Genomic DNA, 19,889 nt, shown 5'->3' on the forward strand with positions numbered 1-19,889 from the left:
GGTGTATAATAACCAAACCCAGAAATAGCTCTTTCAGTATCGATGGTGGTGTTGACTGACTCAACATTCATTAGTAGCCTTTGTTAAAATAACATTCAGTATTACTAAGTATACTGGCTCGTTATGAGGGTCTTTTACGGCAGCCATAAAAATCCGCAATTGAAGAAGAAAATAGTCTTCGACAAATTTTACTATGGGCAGAACAGAAAAAAGAAATCGGAATATATTATCTTTCAATTCAAAATAACTATCTCAAAATCAATATTTACATTTTTGGGTCAATTTGGTATGTTTATGAATTTCTACCAAAAATCTCTTTAAAACCTCATTTTAGAGCCTTGGTGTCAATGGGAAAAGTGTTCTGCATAAAATTTCACTATGGGTCTCCAAGCAACAGAAATCGGTATATATAATATTTCAATACAAAATAACTGTTTCAAAATCACTTTTTAAATTTTTGGGTCAATACGGTATGCTTATGCTTTACTTCCAAAAAACCCTTTAAAACCTCATTTTAGAGCCTTGGTTTCAATGGAAAATGTGTTCCGCATAAAATTTCACCATAAGTCTCCAAGCAACAGAAATCGGTATATGTAATATTTCAACACAAAAAATAACTGTTTTAAAATAATTGTTTCCATTTTTGGGTCAATGCGGTATGATTATGCTTTACTTCCAAAAATCCCTTTAAAACCTCATTTAAGGGCCTTGGTGTGAATGGAAATTGTGTTTCGCATAAAATTTCACTATAAGTCTCCAAGCAACAGAAATCGGTATATATAATATTTCAATACAAAATAACTGATTTAAAATAAATATTTACATTTTGGGGTCAAGTTGGTATGCTTATGTAATTCTCTTAAACATCCCCTCTATCTCTAATTTTAGAGCCTTGGGGTAAATACAAAAAGTGTTCCGCATAAAATTTCACTATGAGTCTCCAAGTAACAGAAATCTGTATATAATATATTTCACTACAAAAAATAACTGTTTTAAAATAATTATTTCCATTTTGGGTCAATACAGCATGCTTATGCTTTACTTCCAAAAATCCCTTTAAAAACTCATATTAGAGCCTTGGTGTCAATGGGAAAAGTGTTCCGCATAAAATTTCACTATAAGTCTCCAAGCAACAGAAATCGGTATATATAATATTCCAATACAAAAACACTGATTCAAAATCAATATTTTCATTTTTGGGTCAATTTTGGAAGTTTATGCATTTCTACCAAAAATCTCTTTAAAACTTCATTTTAGAGCTTTGATGTGAATGGAAATTGTGTTCCTCATAAAATTTCGCTATAAATCTCCAAGCAACAGAAATCGGTATATATAATATTTCAATACAAAATAACTGATTCAAAATCAATATTTTCATTTTTGGGTGAATTTTGGATGTTTATGCATTTCTGCCAAAAATCTGTTTAAAACTACGTTTTAGGGCCTTGGTGTCAATGGAAAATGTGTTCCGCATAAAATTTCGCTATAAGTCTCTAAGCAGCAGAAATCCGTATATATAATATTCCAATACAAAATAACTGATTCAAAATCAATATTTTTTAATTTTTGGGTCAATTTTGGAAGTTTATGCATTTCTACCAAAAATCTCTTTAAAACCTCATTTTAGGGCCTTGGTGTCAATGGAAATTGTGTTCCGTATAAAATTTTACTATAAATCTCCAAGCAACAGAAATCGGTATATATAATATTTCAATACAAAAAATACCTGTTTTAAAATCACTTTTTTCCTTTTTTGCTGAGTTTGGTTTGATTATGCTTCTTCTAAAAATCCCTTTAAAACCTCATTTTAGGGCTTTGGCGTGAATGGAAATTGTGTTCCGCATAAAATTTCACTATAAGTCTCCAAGCAACAGAAATCGGTATATATAATATTTCAGTACAAAAAATAACTTTTAAAATCACTTTTTCCTTTTTTGGGTGAGTTTGGTTTAATTATGCTTTTCTTCCGAAATTCCATTTAAAACCTCATTTTAGAGCTTTGGTGTCAATGGAAAATGTGTTCCGCATAAAATTTCACTATAAGTCTTCAAACACCAGAAATCGGTATATATAATTGATTTCAAAAAAATGTTGTATTCAAAATTGAAATTTAAAATTTTTGGCAAAATCGACTTCAATTATCCAAATTTGTAGGGTGGTGTAAAGGGAAAAAATATTCTATACTAAATTTCACATCAGGCCACCGAATACCAAACTTCGGTATATATAATATTTCAGAATAAAATATCGGTATCAACATGGAAACTTATATTTTTAAGCACAATTTTATAAAATTCCGAATTAGACTCAAAATCTTCCACAATTTTATAAGATTCCGAATTAGACTCAAAATCTTCCACAAAACTTAATTTTTGAGGGATGGTGTCAATGGAAAATGTGTTCTGCATAAAATTTCACTATAAGTCTACAAACACCAGAAGTCGGAATGTATAATACTTTTCGGAAAAATGTAGCTATAAAAATCAAAATATAAAATATTTGATCTTTTTTTGTTAGGCTACAGAAATGAGGCCTAAATGGACTAAAATTCTGCATTTTTCGGAATGGTGTGGAGGGAAAAATATTCTGCATTAAATTTGACTTAAGGTCACCGAATGACAAAAATCGGTATATATAATATTTCTGAATAAAATATCAGTACCAACATGGAAACTTATATTTTTGAGCTCAATTTGATAAGCATCAGAATTGCTCTCAAAATTGCTCAAAACTTAATTTTAGAGCCTTGGTGTCAATGGAAAAAGTGTTCCGCATCAAATTTCACTATAAGTCTTCAAACACCAGAAATCGGAATGTATAATACTTTCGGGAAAAAATTTTACTATAAAAATCAAAATATTTTATTTTATTTTTGTGTGGTTACAGAAATGAGGCCCGAATGGATTAAAATTCTCCATTTTTCGGGATGATGCGGAGGGGAAAAATACTCTACACAAAATTTGACTTTGATCAAGGTCACCGTACAACGGAGGTCGGTATATATAGTATTTCTAAAGAACATATGTGGGTTAGAATATGACTTCCTTCATTTTTGGGCTCAATTTACTAAATGTTTACATTTCCGTCAAAATCTCCTCCAAAACATGATTTTGGGGGGTTAGTTTCAATGGAAAAAGTGTTTCCCACAAAATTTCACCCTTAGCCTTCAAACACCAAAAATTTGTATCTATAATTTTTACCCTCTAAATATTGAATTTTTAATTTACAAAAATATCTCAAATTCTATATCTCACATTTTTTCTTTTTTCTGCCTTTCTTACAGATCCACTGCGGTCAACGCTATGCCAAAGATGATCTCATACGTGCCCTACTCCACAACCTTACTCCCGATGTTTTCTTGCCACTATTTTGGCGTACCGAAAAGAATTGTGTCGTCTTTTTCGTTGACGACTATGCCATGGCTTCACGTCTCATGCAACTCGATCGTAGCGTACAAATGTCCGATGGCTGCCGTCTGGCCATACGGGTGCGGGAGAGTTGTCCCATGGTACCGGTCGATGAAGAATTCAAAGAGAAAATGAAAATAGTTATGGCCAAACGTTATAACCCGAATACCAAAGCATTGGATCTATCCAAATTCCATGCCGATCCAGATTTTCGCCAAACGTTTGTGGGCCTGCATCGTACGGCGGTAATGTCGGCTGCCTTGGATATTATACAAAAGAACATACCCGATTTGCAGGCTCTAAATTTGAATGACAACGATTTGAGTACAATGGAAAGTTTTCGAAATATTGAGACTAGGTTGCCGCATTTGAAGATACTCTATTTGGGTGGCAATAGTGTAAGTATAAGAGATATTTCCAGAAAATAAATTGCTATATTAATGGTAATTTTCTTTGATCTTTCAGATACCCTCTTTGGCCACATTACTGGTGTTCCGTAATGCGCCCATTATCGAGTTGGTCCTGAAGAATAACCCCTTGCGTCAACGCTATAAAGACCATTCGCTCTATGTCAGGTATCAAAATTTAATATTTCTCTAATTTTAATCGTTTTTCTTGTTTTTTTGTATGTTTGTGAGTGTGTCTGTTTAACAACGATGCAATGGCCTGGTTTTCTCTTCAGAGAGTGAGTGCTTTGTGCAGTTTGATGGTACACCAATGAACTGTTTGTAAGCCTTTTGTGTATCTGTGGTTTGTAAACGGCCTGAAGTGTGTCGAGAAACCATTTACAAAATACCTTTGACAAAGAGACAGAAAACACCAAAATTATTTTAATTTATGTTATTTTCCTTTAATTTTACCTACATTATATATTCCACAACACTTATATTCTACATACATCTCCGATTTGACAATTAGTTTTTTGAGTTTTGTTCACATTTGAGTTTATACCAAAAACCTCTCCAATTCTCCATTTTAGAGGGTTGTTATTAAGGGAAATTATATTTCATACTAAATTTCATTGTGGGCCTCCGAACAGAAGAAATCGGTATATATTATATATCAGTGACAAATTTTAACAACAAAAATGCCGAAATCCATTTTTTATGTTATTTTTTGAATTAATTTGGTTTTAGTCAAAAACTCCCTCAATTCTCAATTTTACCAAGTTGTTGTCAGTGGGTACTATGTTCTACACTAAATTTCATTATGGTTCACCGAATAAGAGATATTGGTCAAATTACGAAATCAGTGTGAAATGGCAACTTCAAAATGACTTCATCTGTTTTTTCATTTATTTTGGTATGTCTTTAGGTTTCTACCAAAAACTCGTCTAAGTCTCCATTGTAGCGAAGTGATCCCAATAGAGAATATATTCTACACTAAATTTCGAGATGGGCCACTGAATATTAGATGCTAGTATATCAAATATTTTTCTGAACATTTTTGAATTTAAAATGTCTTAACCCATTAATTGGCATATTTTAGTATATTTTGGTTTTTATACCAAATCTCATTGAACTCCCCATTTTAGCGACATGTTTCCAATAGAGAATATAATATACGCTTAATTTTACCAATACCCACTGAATATCAAATGTTGGTATATTAAAAATTAATTAGGAAATTTATGGTATCAAAATACTTACAACTGTTCCTTCGCTTTTTTTTGTTACGTTTTTGTTTTTATATCAAATCTCATCTAATTATACATATTAGCGTATTGTTGTCAATGAAGATTGTATTCTACATTAAATTTCACTAGGGGTACCTGAACAAGAGGAAGCGATATATAGTATATATTTGTGGTAAAATTTTAGCATCAAAAATGTATAGCCAATTAATTTAGCTAATTTCGTATATCTTTGGTTTTTAACAAAAAAAACTCCCAAAATTCTCCATTTTAGTGAGATATTTTGACTAGAGAATATATTCTACACATAATTTTACTATGGCCCAATGAATATCAAAAGTTGAAAATTAATCTGGGAAATGTTCACATCAAAATGTTTATCGCCATTCATTCGCTTATTTTTGTCAATTTTGGTTTTTGTACCAAAAACTCGCCTAAATCTCCATTTTAGCGGGTTGTTCTCAATGAATACTATTTTCTACACTAAATTCTACTATGGGTTCCAGAACAACAGAAATTGATACATAGTATATATATGTGCTAAAATTGTAGCATTTAAAATTCATAAATTTATTTTTTCGAGTTATTTTGGTATATTTTTGATTTTATAACAAAATCTCCCCCAAATCTCTACTTAAGCGAGGTGTGATCAATGAAGACTATATTCTACACTAAATTCCACTATAGGTCCCCGAACATCCAAAGTCGGCATACACAATATTTGTTTGTAACGATGTTAGCATCAAAATTACATAAATCTATTCTTTGAGTTATTTTGACATATTTTTGGTTTTATACGAAAACTCACCTAATACTCAATTTTAGCGGGTAGATTTCAATGAAGACTAAATTCTGCACTAAATTTTACTAAGGGTCCCTGAACAAGGGAAAACGATACATATTATATATCTGTGCTAAAATTGTAGCATTAAAAATGCATAAATTTATTTTTTCGAGTTATTTTTGATTTTATAACAAAATCTCTCCCAAATCTCAACCTAAGCGAGGTGTGGTCAATGAAAACGGTATTCTACACCAAATTTCACTATAGGTCCCCGAACATTCGAAGTCGGTATATACAATATTTGTTTGTAAAAATGTTAGCATCAAAATTATCTAAATCCACTTTTTGAGTTATTTTGGCATATTTTGGGTTTTATACGAAAACTCACCTAATACTCAATTTTAGCGGGTTGTTCTCAATGAAGTTTATATTCTACACTAAATTCTACTATGGGTTCCAGAACAACGGAAATTAATACATAGTATATAGCTGTGCTAAAATTGTAGCAATTAAAATGCATAAATTTATTTTTTCGAGTTATTTTGGTATATTTTTGATTTTATAACAAAATCTCCACCAAGTGTCAACTTAAGCGAGGTGTGGTCAATGAAGACTATATTCTACACCAAATTTAACCATTTAAGGGAAATCAATATATAGATTATATCTGTTCTAAAATTATAGCATTAAAAGTTCCTAAATTTATTTTTTGAGTTATTTTGGTACATTTCCGACTTTAAACCAAAAACTCACTCAAATCTCATGTTTAGCGAGGTGTAGTCAAAGAAGACTATGTTCTACACTTAATTTTACTATGGGTCCCCATTTAAGGGAAATCAATATATAGTTTATATCTGTGCTAAAATTGTAACATTAAAAATGCTTATATTAATTTTTTGGGTTATTTTGGTACATTTCCGACTTCATACCAAAAACTCCCCCAAATCTCATTTTTAGCGAGGTGTGGTCAAAGAAGACTATGTTCTACATCAAATTTCACTATAGGTCTCTAAACAGCAGAACTCGATACATACAACATTTGTGTGTAAAATTTTAGCATCAAAATAGTTTTATTAATTTTTTGGAGATTTGGTTATATTTTCGAATTGTGATACCCTTATCCACACTGAAACTTTTTTCCAGAAGAACCATGGTAATGGAAAACTAGCCCTCGCAAGATTTTAGCTTTATTTTTGTGCATTTTGCTCTATCTCTCGATGTATGTTGGTTACAGATTTCCATGAAAGGAAACAAAAAGTTTATTTTTTTAAGAATATTTTTTCAATACCTTATATTTATAGTGGAAACGTTTATCTGAACTCAAGAGGTACATAACTGTTATAATTTTTAAATATTATTTAGAAAGCATAAACATTTTCTCCTAATTGATTATGGGTGTCGATAATGAGGATACCCTTAAAAGGCTTAAAGGGATTTTCGTAAAAAAAAAAAAAAACAAAAATAAAAAATATGAAAAAAAAAAAAAATAAAAAAGAGGAAAAAAACAGAAAAAAAATTAAACTTGAGTGGCAAGAAATGGGCATTTTCCAAACCTTCAATTTAAAAATGTTTTCAAGCATTTTTGTGTTTTCTTTGTCTATAAATTTTAATATATATATATATATATAAATCCATAAAAACGTGTTCCAATGCCGCCATCTCCTAATAGAACCACTTACAATTTTATTGTGTGGTTTCTTTGAATAAAAGTTTTTTTAAAGCATTTTGTGTTTATGGTGTTGATATCTCAAAATTTTTATTTGGGATATTCTAAAAAAAAACACTGCACAAGTGCTGAAACTTGAACCTCAAGGCGGGCAAATAAATTCCCAAAATAATTACATGTTTTGGGATAAATTAAAAAACAGTTTCCCTTTACCTCCATGTTTTTAAAAGAGATTGGAAAATATGGTGTGCCAGCTCTGGCCTTTTTTAAAGGTTTAGAAAATACACCAAATAAACAATCTTAAAACATATCTTAAACCTGCAAGGGAACTGTGTAAAAAATAAAAATTATAAAAAATATAAAAAAAAAAAAAAATATAAAAACATATAAAAATAAAAAATATAAAATATAAAATAAAAGAAATATAAAAATAAAAAAATATAAAAATAAAAAAAATTAAAAATAAAAAAAAATATATATATTAAAGTATAAAAATAAAATCATTTTTATAAAAATTAAAAAAGTTTGAATAAAATTCAAAATATGAAGCTATAAAAAATAAAAAATACAACAAATTATATAAATAAATTAAAGAAATATAAATATATAAATATAATATTGATAAAAAATAATAAATAAAATTATATATATGGACAAGAAGTGCACATAATCTTGTTAGAACATCGCTCGATTATTGTATTTTTTTATATAACAATAACCATTTTTGTTAAAGTATTATTAAACATTTATTAAATAATGCTAATGGTTATTTAGAAAAATACAATAAATCTAAATAATATATAAAAAATAAAAAGTTAATATATAAAAAATTAAATAATTAAATAACAAATATGTTCATAAAAGTAAAAATGTATATACTAAAATAATAATTAAAAAATATGACACATAATAATAAAATTATATTTATTAACTGATTTAAAAAATAAAAAATAATAATAAATAATAAGTAAAAAGAAAACACAACTATTGCATTAACAATTTATATAAAATATATTGATATCATATTCAAGATATCCCAATACAAGGCTAGTTTATTGCTACTCCAAAAAAAAAATTAAAAAAAAATAAATAAATAAGAAAATATAAAAAATGAAACAAAAAAATTGAACGAAGGAAGAAAATGAAAAAAAGAAAAAAACAAAACAAAATGTATATAAAACAAAATCTCTTTTTTCCTTTGAAAATATTATTTTTTTTCAAAGCCTTGAAAATATTAGGCTGCAACATCATGAAAATGTGTTTGCTTTTTCAATAATTGTTTTTTATTATAATTATTATAAATAACATACAGTATTTTATGATGATTTTGACATCTAATGAAACAAAAAATTATCGTTTTTCAGTTGAGTCTTCAAAATAATGGACTTTGGATTCTGTGTTATAACATTGAATAAAAATTGGAGAACTGTGATCGATTTGCTTTGGGAATATCTAATCTATTAGCTATCCCCTAAACTCGAATCCAAGCCGATAATGGAGTCTTTGGATTCTTTATTATAACATTTAATACATATTGGATAATTGATGCCTATTTTTTTGGAAATATTTAATTTATCAGCTATCCACTGAACTCGAATCCAAGCTGTTAATGGAGTCTCAACTGAGTGTAAAAGAAGTTATAACAGTTATGTAGATCTCTATATCTTTTTTTCCATCAAATTTTTATAATTTAAACCTTTTTGCAATTTCTCACGCTAAGGAAATATATGGTATGTTCCAGAACTGCAAGAAAGTAAAAGTTTTTACTACGATAAACGATTTTCTCTTTATGATATCAAAAAAAAAAAATCCAAAACTAGTAGATTCTTGCAGGCCTTGGAACAGAGCAATAATTACAAATTTTTCCGCTTGAAATTCATAATTTGAAACTCAATAAATAGCCAAGGTTCGAATTATGGAAATATAAACACGAAATATATATAAAACAAAAAAAAAAAAAAAGATTCAATACTACTTTTTTTTTTTGCTAAATCATTAAAAAAATTAAATCGGTCTTAATTCTCTCATATGGAAAATTTCTTTATGAAATGTTCTTATTTTAAATTGCCTAAATGTAAAGGCAAAATATTACAATTAACTTCAAAATATTAGATCAGAACTTTTTGTTTTTTTTTTTTTTTTGCCTGGAATCTGTAAGACATTTAACGACAGTTTTATGTAGGCCCATGGGAGAATCAACATCCTTTGGAAACTAAAGGGAATTTTTTTTACCTTTAACAACAAATTGCGAGTAGTAGGTTTTCTGTATTTGGCGCTCCATCAAAAGATGGGAAGTTTAAGAATACAATTCGGAATATTCCTCTGAAAACCCATAAGATGTATTTTATATGGCAAATGAAAGTTTCCTTAGGAAATGTTCTTATTTCAAATTGCCTAAATGAGAAGGGAAGATATTGCAACTTAACTTGAAAATTTTAGTGCAGAACTTTTTGTTTTGTCTGGAGTCTGTAAGCTATTTAACGTCAGTGTTTTGTAGAACCATGGGAACACAGACAAGAAAAATCGGGAAAAATAGGTTTTTTTCCTTTTTGAAATCTTTAAAGACATTTTGGAGCTGAGGCATTATTGTATTTCAAACTAATTACTATTGAATAAAAGGTCATACATAAGAAACAAATTGCGAGGGGTATGCGCTCAGGTTTTCTGGATTTAGCCCTCCATGAAAACATAGAAAGTGCAAGAAAACAATTAAAAAAAAAATTCCTCTGAGAACCCAAAAATCAAAACTTTTTGTTGTTTTTTGGTATCTGTAAGCCATTAAACGTCAGAATTATGTATGGGAAAGAAAATATGCTTTTGAAAATATGGAAGTTTATTTATTTTTATACCCTCCACCTTGAAAAGTAGGTTATATAAACTTTGGCATTCCGTTTGTAACATTCCAAATATTCGTCGTATACCGCATAAAGTATATATATTCATGATCAGCATACAAATCTAAGTCGATTTAACGTTGTCCGTCTGTCTGTCTATTGAAATTACGATACAGCCCACATTATTTTACGTAGGGCTTCAAAATTTGGCACATTTTTTTTTTTGATTTTCACCAATTTTTTTCCACGGATTTGTCCACAAATTTGTATTTGTAGGTCATAATGGGTTCTAGCTTCGGTGGCGAAATATTGTATGCTTAGGTCTACGTTTTTGTATAGCCTCCATATAACGGTACCTACCTCTAATAATTGGTATTTGTTGGCCATGATGGGTTCTCGCTCCGGTGGCGAAACATTGCATATATAGGCCCACGTTTTGGTATAGCCCCCATATATTGGTACCGCCCGATATTCGGTATATCGATGATTTTTGACATTTTTCCACGGACTTGTCTAAAAATTGCTATTTGTAGGTCATAATGGCTTCTAGCTCAGGTGTCGAAACTTTGTATGTATAGGTCCACGTTTTCCTATAGTCATGCGTCATACCCCCGAAATCATTTCAAATGTGGTATTTAAGAAGATTTGGTAGATGACAATCCTTGAAGTATAAAATTGCCTATATGTGTTCCCGTTTTGGTATGGCCCCACATAACGGCCTCACCCACTTACGGTCCTTAAAATAATAAAAAATTGTTTTCTTTACCCAATGGTGGAGGGTATTAAAAGTTCGGTCCAAACTTAATGGTTTTTTTAACAACATTTTTAAAGAAAATACATAATATTGAAAAATATTTTTTTATTATTTCAAAATAATTTTAAAAAATTTAATATTGTTTGTATCTTTCTTAAATTAATTAATTTTTTATTTATAAAAAATACAAGTTTTCCCAAAAAAATAAAAATTATGACATTAAAAAAAAATAGGATCTTTTGGAAAATTTTTAATGCATTTGTTTTTGAATACGTCTCAAAGGAGTTTCTTTTTTAATTTCTTATTATTTTTTATTGAAAATTTTAAAGAAAATATATAAAAAAAAATATTTTTTAATATTCCAGAATAATTTTAAAATTAAAAAATGTAATATTTGTTTTTTTTTTTTTAATAATTTTTTTTTTTTGTTTACAAAAAATTCTAATTTTCCCAAAACAAAAAATAGGAAATTTAAAAAAATGGGATATTTTGGAAATTTTTATTGCATTTTTTAATGCATCTCAATGAAATTTTATTTCCCACGTTTTTTTTAACTTCTTATTATTTTATATTCAATTTTTTAAAGAAAATATATAATAAAAAATATTTGTTTAATATTTTAAAATAATTTAAATAATTAAAAAAAATGAAATATTTGTTGTTCGTTTTTAAAAATAATATTTTTTTTATTTATAAAAAATTCTAATTTTTTAAAAAAGAAAAAAATAAAATTAGGACATTTTTAAAAATGTAAAATTTTGGAATTTTTTTAGTGCAACTCAAAGAAAATGTATTTTTAGGTTGTTTTTCAATTATTATTCTTATTATTTTTTACTTGTTATTTTTATTAGTTTTGTTATTTTTTTTATTATTAAACCTCAAAGGGATATTTCTTTTCTTATAATTCTTTAAATTATTATTTTTTATTTTTATTAAATTTTTCTCTTTAAAAAATTAGTTTCTGTATTATGATCCATTTCTAAATGTCTTATATAAAATTCAATTACAACAACAATGTTTATTATTTATTTCTTTAACCTCATCTTGCCTTTCCATTTCCATATGCAAATCATCTCTTAACCTTTTATACATTCACCTTTTTTCCAATTCACAGCGAAGTAAGACGCAAATTCCCCAAATTAGTTAAATTGGTAAGTGTTTTTTTTTTTTTAATTAAATTAAATTTTGATTTCAATAATTTTTTTTTCAAAAAATTTCTAACAAATTCGAAACAACATCAAAAACCAACAACCATAATCATTTCAGGACGGCGATGACTTGGAACCCCAAATTCTATTCGATGTCAATGACAGTTCCGTAATGCCCAAGGCGCAGGCTTCATTTTTATGCGATGCCTCCGGTGCGGATATTATACGCCAATTTTTGGAACAATATTTCATTATATTCGATTCGGATAATCGTCAACCGCTGCTGGATGCATATCATGAACAGGCTATGATGTCCATCTCTGTACCACCGGCCAGCCAGGCAGGCCGTCTGACTTCATTTTGGAAATACAATCGTAATTTCCGACGCATTGTCAACAATGAAGATGTCTCGAAATTGCGTCAATTGAAGGTGGGACGATTGCAGGTGGTTTCAACACTGGCCGAATGGCCTAAGACACAGCATGATCCGCAATCGTTTTCCGTCGATTTGACACTGTTTACGGTAAGTAAGAAGAAGAAGGGCAGAACATTGGGAAAGATTTTCGTTAAAAAAAAACTCGGAGATTTCACGTCCTGTTTTTTTAAAAACCAAATTTTTTCCGAATAGCCTTTGGGAAATCTGTTAAAAAAAGCTAAAAAAGTATCTGTCGCTTTTGCCGACAGATGTATACCCTCAGCCAATATTGGATTATTTAAATATATCTTGACTTCTGTTATGATTATTCAAATTGTTGACCCTCTATGGAGTAGGTTCGGAAGGAATGGACCAATATTGTCCAGATCTTGTTTTGATAGAAACATTGAGGTGTGCCAATTCTGGAGCGGAATCGGATGTTAATTTCGCTATTTATAATTTCATGGATATTCAAAATTTTGAACCTTTGTGGGGGAGGTACCTGAAGGAGTGAACCGATATATCCCATCTTCATAGCAGATCTTGTGTTAGTTGAAATAATAGGATGTGTGAAATATAAAGAGAACCGGATGCTTATTTCAGATTTTATAATTTTTTTAGTTATTCAAAAATGTAACCCTTTGTGGGGGAGGTGCCAGAAGAAATTGTCCGAACTCTACCATCTTTATAACAGAGCTTGCGTTTATGGAGATATTGAGATGTGCCAAGAATGGAATGGAATCGGATGTTAATTTCGCTATTTATGAGTTTCATGGATATTCAAAATTTTGACCCTTTGTGGGGGAGGTACCAGAAGGAGTGGACCGATATATCCCATCTTCATAGCAGATCTTGTGTTAGTTGAAATAATAGGATGTGTGAAATATGAAGAGAACCGGATGCTTATTTCGGATTTTATAATCGTTTTTGTTATTCAAAACATTGACCCTTTGTGGGGGAGGTACCAGAAGGAATGGTCCGATCTTTACCATCTTTATAACAGAGCTTGCGTTTATGGAAATATTGAGATGTACCAAGTTCGAATGGAATCGGATGATAAGAAAACGTCAATGTCCCCTCTTAAAATTTTGTAAATTTGTCTGGTGGTACCCCACAAAAATGCCAGATGTTGGACTGTGAAATCCAAAAAAAAACCTCAAGACCCTCAAATTTTATGTTCCATTTTCATTATTAATATAACATTTTATTTTCTATTTTTTTCCAGCCCAAACTCATATCTTTCACCGTGGCCGGTCTCTTCAAAGAGTTTGAATCATCGACCTCGACCACAGGCGAAATTCGCTATTTCCAAAGACAATTTGTGATTGTACCCGCTGGCGGTGGTTTTTGTATACGCAATGAAATGATTTTGGTGACAAGTGCCACAGGACAACAGGCCCGTACCTTCCTCAAGCCACCAGTTATAACAGAACCAGCAGCTGGTCCTGCCACAAGTTTACCGCCCACAGCTGCAGGCAGTCTGCAAAGTCGTTTACAAATGCAACAACCATCGGTGAGTAAGAAATTAAGTTTCTTCCTCAGGCTTCCTTACGAAGGGAAAAAACTCTGAGAAGGCAATTTTTTTTTTTTTTTTTGAAATTAATGAATATCTCAGGCTTCCTTACGAAGAGAAGAAACCTGAGAACACAAAAAAAATCAATTTTTGAAATTAATGAATATCTCAAGCTTCCTTACTAATAAGGAAGGCAATTGAAATACCTTGGCTTTGAAAAGAGTATTTGATTGTCAGAGTTATTTGCTAATTTATTTTCGTATATTTTCCTCTCTTCCAGACCTCTGCTGCCGCCGGTTTAATGCCCCAGCCCACACAACCCACCCAACCAGACGATGCAACAAAAATGCAAATGGTCCAGGCTATGTGCAGCCAAAGCAACATGAATATCGAATGGAGCAGAAAGTAAGTGGTAATCTTTGTTGATTTTTGAAACCCATTTAAAAATCAAATTTTCTTCTCATTTTCCAGGTGTCTAGAAGAGACCAATTGGGACTATAATCATGCAGCTTTTGTCTTTGATAAATTACACAAGGAGGGTAAAATACCTCCTGAAGCTTTTGTAAAATAAAAACTCCTAGTTATTTAGCTAAACAAACACATTCTTTTGACTTTGCAACAAGTGCTTGCAAACGACCATGTGAACTCTAGCATGGACTTGCTTTTGTTTGACGGATTTACCTTCTTCTGATTTGTCTAGAATCCGGTTAATTTTAAGATTCTACTTTTGCTATTCAATAAATAACAAGAATATACAAAACTTTGTATGGACTTTGTATAAAAACAGAGATTTTTTGCAATAATTTTTGTAAAGCTGTCTAATTTAATAATTACATAATACTAATTATCGTTGACTCAGTTTTTTTATAAATCAAAAAAAAAAAAATACTAAAATAAATTCCCCAATTCATGCTGCAGTAAAAAAAATTGAAAAAAAAATATTTATTAATTTTTTTTATGTTTTAGTAAAATAAATTATAATAAATAACAAGTTACACCCCACTTAAGAATATGATATCAAACGCTAGAAATTTGATTTTCGAATAACATTATGCAACATATTTTGTATCTCCTCTCAATGATGGGTCACACCCCCCCATAACTGATTATTTAAAAAAAAAGAATTTAATGAATGGTCTATGTAAATATTTTTCACAATTTTGTTTTTCTTTTTAATTTTATAATCTCTCCAACACACACTCTCTCTCTCTCTCTCTCAGTAGTAATATAATCTATAACTGTGTAAGACAATTTCATATAAATCAAAAGAAAAAAATGTTAACGATTTATATAAGAAAAAAAATATAAAAATTATAAACAAAAAATAAATAAAACCATAAATTGTATGACCTTTAAGCGTAAATCAATGTCTTTTCATTTATTCTACAGGTATTTAATAATGTTCTTGGGATGAGGGATTATTACCAGAGAAATTTTAATAAACGGGATCTTCTAGGGTTGCCAACAGGATATCATAACTATAAAACTTGATGATATGATCTTTTTTAAAAACATATTCCATATAAACGTAGCGTAAGACATGCGTTGTATACATGCAGGGTGAGATGAAAAAACTACAACCAACTTCAGACTGCTGTCATTTCATGGTAGAAGAATATGGGTAGACGCATCGACACCGCTGCTGGGACAATGAACTTTCAAACCAATTTTGGAATTGAAAATGTTGAATGAAAAATTAATTGAAAATTGCAAAAATTGTTGGAAACGCGTATTATAATAACCTCCGAATGACGTCGTATAAGAAAACATATAAAAATCTACTTATATTTGAATAGATATTTAAATTTTTTTGATATATCAATGTCCCCATGCGTTGATGCATCTACCTGTATTCTTCTACCATGTGTCATGAAAATATTCTGGAGGGTGTATTAAAGCCTTGGGCACTCAAACATTTTGGCCGCAGACATTGGACATTCCAACAGGACTCAGTACCATCGCACACAGGCACGCGCCACCCAAGAATTGTTACAAAATGAGGTTCCTCGCTTCATTTCCAGCCTCCACAATGGCCACCAAAATCTCCGGATACCAATCCGTTGGACTATTATGTCTGGAGTATTTTGGAAAGCAAGGTTGGCACTAAGAAATCCTAAAGTGTCGATCACCTTAAGCAAACGCTTCTACGGGAATGGTCCAAAATACCGCAGAGCAACATTCGGGCAGCGAGTGACGGTTTCATTGGCCGTTTGGAGGCCATTATTCGTGCCAAAGATGACCAATTCGAACAAATCTAAACTTTTTTTAAAATTTGACATATTTAGCTTCCATTCAATATAATTTAAAAAAAATGTATGAAGCGATATTGTCCTACTATTTCAGAAATAACCCCGAAATTCCATTCTTGTTTCGCTAGTTTTTCAAAATTTAAGAATTTGGATAAAAAAATATTTAAAAATAAACAAAGCCAACTGTTGCATATTTAAAAGTCTATTTGACATTATGAAACTCCAGCACAGAGTTGCATTTTTGTAGTTTCTTTGAAGTTTTGAGAAATGTAAACACGCCAACATGGCCAATAGCAATTCATGTCAAGTACACTAAATTAAATTAGTGAATAAACAATAATAGTAATAAATCAATGGACAATAATGTACATTATTTTCGTTAATTTCCTTTAATATATAAAACACCGAAATATTTTCATCTCCCTTTTATCGTCTTCCACATATTTTTCTACAGTTTTTAATTGCTGTTATTCTTTTTCTAGTCATAATACGAACAACATAATGTGAACCGTTCTAATGCCGTACACACTCATGCAATGTGATCCTGTGGCAACTCTTCTTATGTTTTTCATTGTTGTGACAGCAGCCGCCACCGTGAGAGTTTGACAACATTACAGTTCTCCTTCTCTTCTAGCAAAAACACGTGCTGGCGCATCGTTTTTATTTAATCGGTGCATTTTTTTGATTTTTCATAGTTTTAAGAGGATTTTTTTAACAAAAAACCAAGAGAAAATAATTCCTAGAACCCACAAAAAGCTAAACAAACACCATGGGTAAAAAGACCAAAGTTGGAAAAGCCCGTAAAGATAAGTTCTATCAGTTGGCCAAAGAAACAGGTATGATCATAAGTTTTCGAACCATTTTCCATAGTTAAACTAAAGTAATTGCCCGTTCCAGGTTATCGTTCCCGTGCTGCCTTCAAATTGATACAATTGAATCGTAAATTTGGTTTTCTCCAGCAATCTCAAGTATGCATAGATTTATGTGCTGCTCCCGGTGGTTGGATGCAGGTGGCCAAACATAACATGCCCGTGTCGAGTATTGTTATTGGTGTCGATTTGTTTCCCATTCGAGCCATTCCTGGATGTATTAGTTTAGTGGAAGATATTACCACAGAAAAGTGTCGTCAATCGTTGACCAAAGAGTTGCAATCGTGGAAGGCCGATGTTGTGTTGCACGATGGTGCTCCCAATGTGGGTCGTAATTGGTTGCATGATGCCTATCAGCAGATCTGTTTGACATTGATGTCCTTGAAATTGGCCACCGAGTTTTTGCGTGGTGGCGGTTGGTTTGTCACCAAGGTGTTCAGATCGAAGGATTACAATGCCCTGTTGTGGGTGCTCAAACAGTTGTTCAAGAAGGTACATGCCACCAAGCCCAGTGCCTCACGTAAGGAGTCTGCTGAAATTTTCGTGGTTTGCCAAGGTTATTTGGCCCCCGATCGCATTGATCCCAAGTTGTTGGATCCCAAATATGTCTTCGAAGAACTTGATTTAGAGGGCGGCAAGAAGGTCAGTCTGCTGCATCCTGAAAAACAAAAACGCATCAAGGCCGAGGGTTACACTGAGAGTGATATTGCTCTGCGCAATGATTTGCCTGCCACGGAATTCATGAAAAGTGAAAATGGTTTGGCAGCCCTGCAAGGTATTGGCTCGATCACAATTGATGATAAACGCATTGCTGAACATCCCAAGACCACAGCGGAAATTTTGGAATGTTGTAAGGATATTAAGGTTTTGGGCCGCAAGGATATCAAAGGCCTTTTGGCTTGGTGGAAAGCCATTAAAGATGAGCTATTCAAAGAAGGCGAGACCACTGTCATTGAGGAAGAGGAGGAGGCCCCCATCACTAGACCATTGACTCAAGAAGAAATTGAAGATATGGAAGATGAAGAATTGCAAAAACAAATCCATGATTTGGCTGAAGAGGAGGAAAAGGAGTTGAAACGTAAAAAGAAGAAAACCCTGAAGGCCAAGGCAAAACTCCAGGAGAAAATGAACTTGAAAATGGTCATAAAAGGCGATGATGGTCCCAAGGAAGAGGCCGATCAGGAGATATTCGATTTGAAGGAGGTCAAGACCCAAGAAGAGCTGGATGAGATGTTGGATGTGGTGCCAGATTTTGAGGTGGAAGCGGAGGAAACGGATATGCCCAAATTGCCAAAATATAAAAAGTAGGTATTCCCATTTTTTCGACAAAAATCCTTTTTTACTTTGTTGTTCTCTTCTTTAAGGTACGACAAAGATGACAAACGTTTGGATGATGATGGCAACTATGAAAATGATGATGAACCGGAAATCTCTGAAGATGAGGAAAGTGAAAGTGATATGGAAAAGGAAGGTTTGGGATTAAGTGATGACGAGGAAAAAGACCCAAACAAAACTGTTAACAAAAAGAAAAAGAAGAAGGCCGAACATCCCCTGATCAAATCCAGTGATTTCCGTGACAAGGATACCAAACGTCAACAAAGAGTCCAGCTGTGGTATGAAAAGGAGAATCTACAAAATCTCGATGATGATGACGATGATGAAAATTTCGATTTGGATCGCCTGGCCACAGAGTACAAGAATAAAGGCGTTACAGTGTTGGGAGAAACCCAGGATTCGGCCAGCTCCTCCAATTTATTGTTGGGTAAAAAAGCCAAACGTAGGGCCCGACATGCCGAGGCAAAAGAAGAATCTTCCTCCTCAGAGTCGTCGAGTGATTCCGAGGAAGAAGTAGATGAGGATGATGAGGAAAAAGTCGCAGGCGATATGTCCAAGGAACCTAAAGCCAAAAAGATACGCCTCTCCGAGGAGGAGTTGGCTCTGGGTGCCATGATGATCAAGGGCAAGAAAACGAGAAGAGACCTCATTGATGGTGCCTGGAATCGTTATGCTTTCAATGATGAAAATCTACCCTCCTGGTTTGTACAAGATGAACAGGTGCACATGACCAAACCCACGCCCGTGCCCAAAGAACTGCAAGAGGAATATCAGCGCAAGGTGCAGGAACTTAATGTCAGACCAATTAAAAAGGTCATGGAGGCAAAGGCACGCAAACGCAGACGTGCTGTCAAACGTCTGGCCAAGGCCAAGAAAATGGCTGAGAAAATTATGGACAGTCCCGATGCCACAAATCAAGAAAAGGTGCGACAAATCAAGAAGATCTACAAAAAGGCCCAAGAGAAAAAGAAGGAAGTCACCTATGTTGTGGCCAAGAAACATCAAACAGGTCGCCGGGCCAAACGGCCGGCTGGCGTCAAGGGTCGCTATAAGGTTGTAGATCCCCGTGAAAAGAAGGACAAACGTGCGCTGAGGGCCAAGGATAAAAAGCAAAAGGGCAAAGGAAAGAAGGGTCGTAAATAGTTTAGAAATTTGTTTCTTTAGGTTTTACAAAAAAATTAAATAATCTTAGATAAGTTTTAAATGAAAATGTAAATTATAAAATATTTTTATAAATAAAAAAATATTTAGAGGAAATTGTTTTATATTTTTCATTAAATTT

The 19,889-nt window shown here is 31.8% G+C and overlaps 2 protein-coding genes across 4 annotated transcripts in view; both read left to right on the forward strand.

Moving 5' to 3' along the window:
• The window catches only part of LOC101892060 (nuclear RNA export factor 1), a 56,661-nt gene extending 41,144 nt beyond the window's left edge, over positions 1 to 15,517 (forward strand). For all 3 annotated transcript variants that reach the window (XM_059123462.1, XM_059123463.1, XM_059123464.1), the window contains exons 4-10: positions 3,284 to 3,805; positions 3,873 to 3,982; positions 12,193 to 12,229; positions 12,345 to 12,749; positions 13,867 to 14,154; positions 14,435 to 14,559; positions 14,626 to 15,517. In XM_059123462.1, coding sequence (XP_058979445.1) covers positions 3,284 to 3,805; positions 3,873 to 3,982; positions 12,193 to 12,229; positions 12,345 to 12,749; positions 13,867 to 14,154; positions 14,435 to 14,559; positions 14,626 to 14,725 — 1,587 coding nt within the window. In that variant the 3' untranslated portion in view covers positions 14,726 to 15,517. The remainder of the gene's footprint in view (positions 1 to 3,283; positions 3,806 to 3,872; positions 3,983 to 12,192; positions 12,230 to 12,344; positions 12,750 to 13,866; positions 14,155 to 14,434; positions 14,560 to 14,625) is intronic.
• A 1,563-nt stretch (positions 15,518 to 17,080) lies between these two features.
• On the forward strand, positions 17,081 to 19,886 carry LOC101892348 (pre-rRNA 2'-O-ribose RNA methyltransferase FTSJ3). The gene is made up of 3 exons (XM_005187923.4): positions 17,081 to 17,239; positions 17,301 to 18,576; positions 18,637 to 19,886. The coding sequence occupies exons 1-3, from the start codon at positions 17,173 to 17,175 to the stop codon at positions 19,748 to 19,750; spliced, it is 2,457 nt and encodes an 818-aa protein (XP_005187980.2). The 5' UTR covers positions 17,081 to 17,172; the 3' UTR covers positions 19,751 to 19,886.
• Positions 19,887 to 19,889: the final 3 nt, after the last annotated feature.

The sequence above is a fragment of the Musca domestica genome, unplaced genomic scaffold (assembly GCF_030504385.1).
Source record: "Musca domestica strain aabys unplaced genomic scaffold, Musca_domestica.polishedcontigs.V.1.1 249, whole genome shotgun sequence".
NCBI lineage: Eukaryota > Metazoa > Arthropoda > Insecta > Diptera > Muscidae > Musca > Musca domestica.

Excerpts from the sequence above, each read along its gene's own strand:
- LOC101892348 (XM_005187923.4), top strand. The coding sequence starts at position 17,173 with ATGGGTAAAAAGACCAAAGTTGGAAAAGCCCGTAAAGATAAGTTCTAT. Across the intron at positions 17,240-17,300 it reads TCAGTTGGCCAAAGAAACAG|GTTATCGTTCCCGTGCTGCC; the intron begins GTATGATCATAA and ends TGCCCGTTCCAG. Across the intron at positions 18,577-18,636 it reads AAATTGCCAAAATATAAAAA|GTACGACAAAGATGACAAAC; the intron begins GTAGGTATTCCC and ends CTCTTCTTTAAG.